Source organism: Anneissia japonica, unplaced genomic scaffold (genome assembly GCF_011630105.1).
Source record: "Anneissia japonica isolate Jap-2015-1 unplaced genomic scaffold, ASM1163010v1 scaffold1489_len2284818_cov182, whole genome shotgun sequence".
NCBI lineage: Eukaryota > Metazoa > Echinodermata > Crinoidea > Comatulida > Comatulidae > Anneissia > Anneissia japonica.
In genome coordinates, this window is record NW_022698455.1 from 1,888,064 (window position 1) to 1,891,596 (window position 3,533).

Here is a 3,533-nt window from a genome sequence, read left to right on the forward strand (position 1 = left end):
TTTTAATCAACAAAATATATTTAATACCTATATCATATCGCAATGAAAATCACAACGATTTAAAAGTAAAAATAATGCATTACAAAAATATAAAAGAAAACGTTTTACCTTCTCAATGTCACATTGTTTATCTAGAAACATAACTACACTTTTGAAACCAGCAAACATGGATGGAAATTTGGAAGAAACAGATCTATAATTTGTACTTTTCTGAGAAAATTAAGAATGCGCTTTTCAAACATGAAAAGCATATCCTAATTCCGGTATTATATGGCAATTGTAAAAAAAAATTAAAAATTTGATTTGTTGGTATTTTCAACCAATGCATTTACCTGCAATCAGACTAAATGTTTGTGGGTGTATCCAAAAGTACCATCCTTTTTTCAACAATGTAGCCTAGTCTGCCTTTTTTAACATAATATAAAATATATAAAAACACACTTATCTACTAGATTTGTTCAAGGCTAATGGGAAAGTTAAAAATGATTTTTGGTCTTTTAAATTAGTTTATTTTTTTGTCTTAAGTCACAAAATTAAGATTATTCTAATTCTAAGGCAATTACTAACTGATTCGTAACTGTACTATGTCATTTGTTACTGGTACTGTAGAATATTCTTTGGCTTTAAAAAATTTTGTACAATATATACAAAAACCATGGTTTTGGTTTTTTGAGCTGACTGTTCATACACCATATGATAGCATAATTGCTAACATTAGTACATAAGGTGTCTGAAGGCCCTTCTGCGTTCCATTGCAATTCGCTCTTGCTGGCGCCGTGAGTATTCCATCCTACGGCTATGCATAATGTTACGGTGTACGTACGGTGCGTGTCTGGGTGCCCTGAGATCTGGATATTGACAGAACATGTGAGGAGCATACTCTTCGTTGTAGTGATTGTAGCCATAACTTTGCGCTACATACATTTTCCAAAACTGTTGCATAGCATGCAGATTCTGTTGATGAAAGACCCGTTGGCATGGTTCTGGCTGAATATGAGGGGTTCCAACAGAATTCTGCTGATTACGCATTTGCATAAGTGGAGGGATGCGTTGAGCATTTACTTTGGGTGGGTTCGATGCACTCACAACATGGGAAATTGGCGCAGCGAAGGATTGACTTTGGTCTTTCTTGTTTACTCGAGGTGTGATTATGGGATGGATCGGTTTTGGCTCACTGTCAAAATCCAGATATTGAGGCAAATTATCTAACTCTGTGAAGTTACACAATTTTGCGACCTTTGGCCTGGGTTCACTGTTAACTTCCTGATTAGGTCGTGCTAACCTCATGTTAACGTGTGCTGACACAGCTTGGAAGGTATCAAAATTGTGACGCGGCGTCTGAACACCCCAAGTTGAGCAGATGTGTGTAAGTATGATATTAGTTATTCGTCGATGGGCTCTCATCTGCCAGTGAATGCCATCCCCTGCACGCCAATGCAGCAAGTCCTTGAACATATAATTTAGGTCCACAATATCAAAATCGTGAAACTTGGCAAGTTGGCATGCGTAGTAATTGCCCTCCATAACGTTGAGATTTAAAGAATCGCACAAGGAGCTTAACTCAGGCAAAAGAAACCCTCCCTTTACTTTGCTTGCCACAGGCAAAGCAGTGTTCCAAATAATTCTACATCTGTCCCAGAATGACACCCTCAGCATTTGAAATGTCTTTTTGAGGTTCTTCTTGTAGGCAGCCATGGAGTGGGGCCCGTACCTTGAAATATCCCAAAGACAAGAGTTCATGATCAAAATATCGGGAATAAGATCCATTAGACTCGTAAAGATGGTCTTCATATATGGACTGTTGACACGAGTCACAAAATAGAATCTGTAGAAACAGAACAATATGTTTTATTCACAAGTGAAATCTACAACTATATACAATTTTAGATTAAGTTGAGAAAAAAAAAGGAAATAAAATACAAACCAGTATATAATTGTCATGAAATTCATATTTGTATATACTTTAAAACCAACCTGAAGTTGAAAATCAAGAATACTTTATTCTCAATGATCAAACAGAATGAAATTTGTTTTGCCAGTTGCTAAAAATACATTTAAAAACATCATTAATGGTTAAACACAAAATATTAAAATATTAAAACATTCAAACTAAAAGGTATGACAAATAAATATATTATTTTATTGCACAAGTTGAGTAATTACAAAGGTATTTGCGTTGAGTTGAAATAAAATTATGGTACGAGTTTTAAGCAGTGTTCTCCTCAGGATTTTTTAAAGGTGGAATGGGAAAACGCGCAGCGACCCCTCGTTTGGCGCATAATATTCCACTGTGCCGCAGTTTTATTAATCCTGCTTTGAGGTTATATAATTAATTATTAGGCCCAATAAAAAGAAAATCCTTAGTTTATTACCCTCACGAGCATGTATTCTATGATTACTCAAAAAAAAAAATTATTTTGATTTTTTTTTATAGATTTTTTCATTTTTAAAAATTAAATAGTTAGTATATTGTTTGTACTATCTCAATCATGTTTTAATTGAATGTCAATGCACCAGGAAACAAACCAAGGGTGATGTCTGGCTTAAGCAAAATGAAATTTAAAAAAAAGTCAGCCTCCCCTCCCTCATCACTTTTCCACCCTAGATAGGGTGATAAGCTAATAAAAATGTATAGGGCCTCCCCAGCCAGAATATTACTTTAATTCTTTTAAGGTATTTTATTTTTTAAATTGTAATAATAATTAATAATAAAATGTTATTTGTAACTAAAATAATTAAATTTATTTAAACTTATTTTAATATTTAATTTAAATTTATAATAAAATAATTAATAATAAAATGTTATTTACATAGTAAAGTATATGCACTTGACACTGTGACTTGTATTTTTTTTAAAAATAAATGTGTTGATTTTTGGAATTTAAATTTTTGAGTAGAATTAATTATTGGCTTAAATGGAATTTTCCATTCAGTTGTGTATGTTTTTACTTTGCTATAGTTTATTTTTTTATTTTTTTATTTTTTCTTCACAATAAATTTTATTCAATCAATTTCCTTTATCATATATATATATTTTTTTTACAATTACCAATTCAAAGATTGATTGAAAAGGCATCAATTACAAGCAAGCTTTAAGTTTTGATGCCCTACAAAGAAAGAACAATAATAACTATAAAATAAAAAAAAAAAAATAATAATAGAAGACGATTCATTTATAAATCAAGATTCTTTAAAAAAGTGTAATAATAATATGACAAATACTATGGAAAGAAAAGTAAAATTTCGACCAAGTAAAGTAAAGATTACCAGTTTTATCTATATTTGTTAAGTAGTCTGTTATGTATTTCTCTTTTAAATAAACTAATACTTTGTAGATTTTTTATATTGTGTGTGTATAAGAGACAGCGTTTAAACGAGTATAAAAAGTAATAACGTCATAAATAAAAATTCAATTTTTTCTTAATTCAAATGGCAATATGATGACATCACAATGTCCGATCAGCCAATATGATCTATAAAATCGTATCTACAACTCATGTGCTTTCAGAATATGTAATAAAAATTGGGGGTCA

At 31.2% G+C, this 3,533-nt stretch overlaps 1 protein-coding gene across 2 annotated transcripts in view; it reads right to left on the reverse strand.

Annotated features, from left to right (window-relative positions):
* The window catches only part of LOC117102609 (PC-esterase domain-containing protein 1A-like), a 10,655-nt gene continuing 7,122 nt past the window's right edge, over window positions 1–3,533 (reverse strand). For both annotated transcript variants that reach the window (XM_033242980.1, XM_033242981.1), the window contains exon 5: window positions 1–1,825. In XM_033242980.1, coding sequence (XP_033098871.1) covers window positions 715–1,825 — 1,111 coding nt within the window. In that variant the 3' untranslated portion in view covers window positions 1–714. The remainder of the gene's footprint in view (window positions 1,826–3,533) is intronic.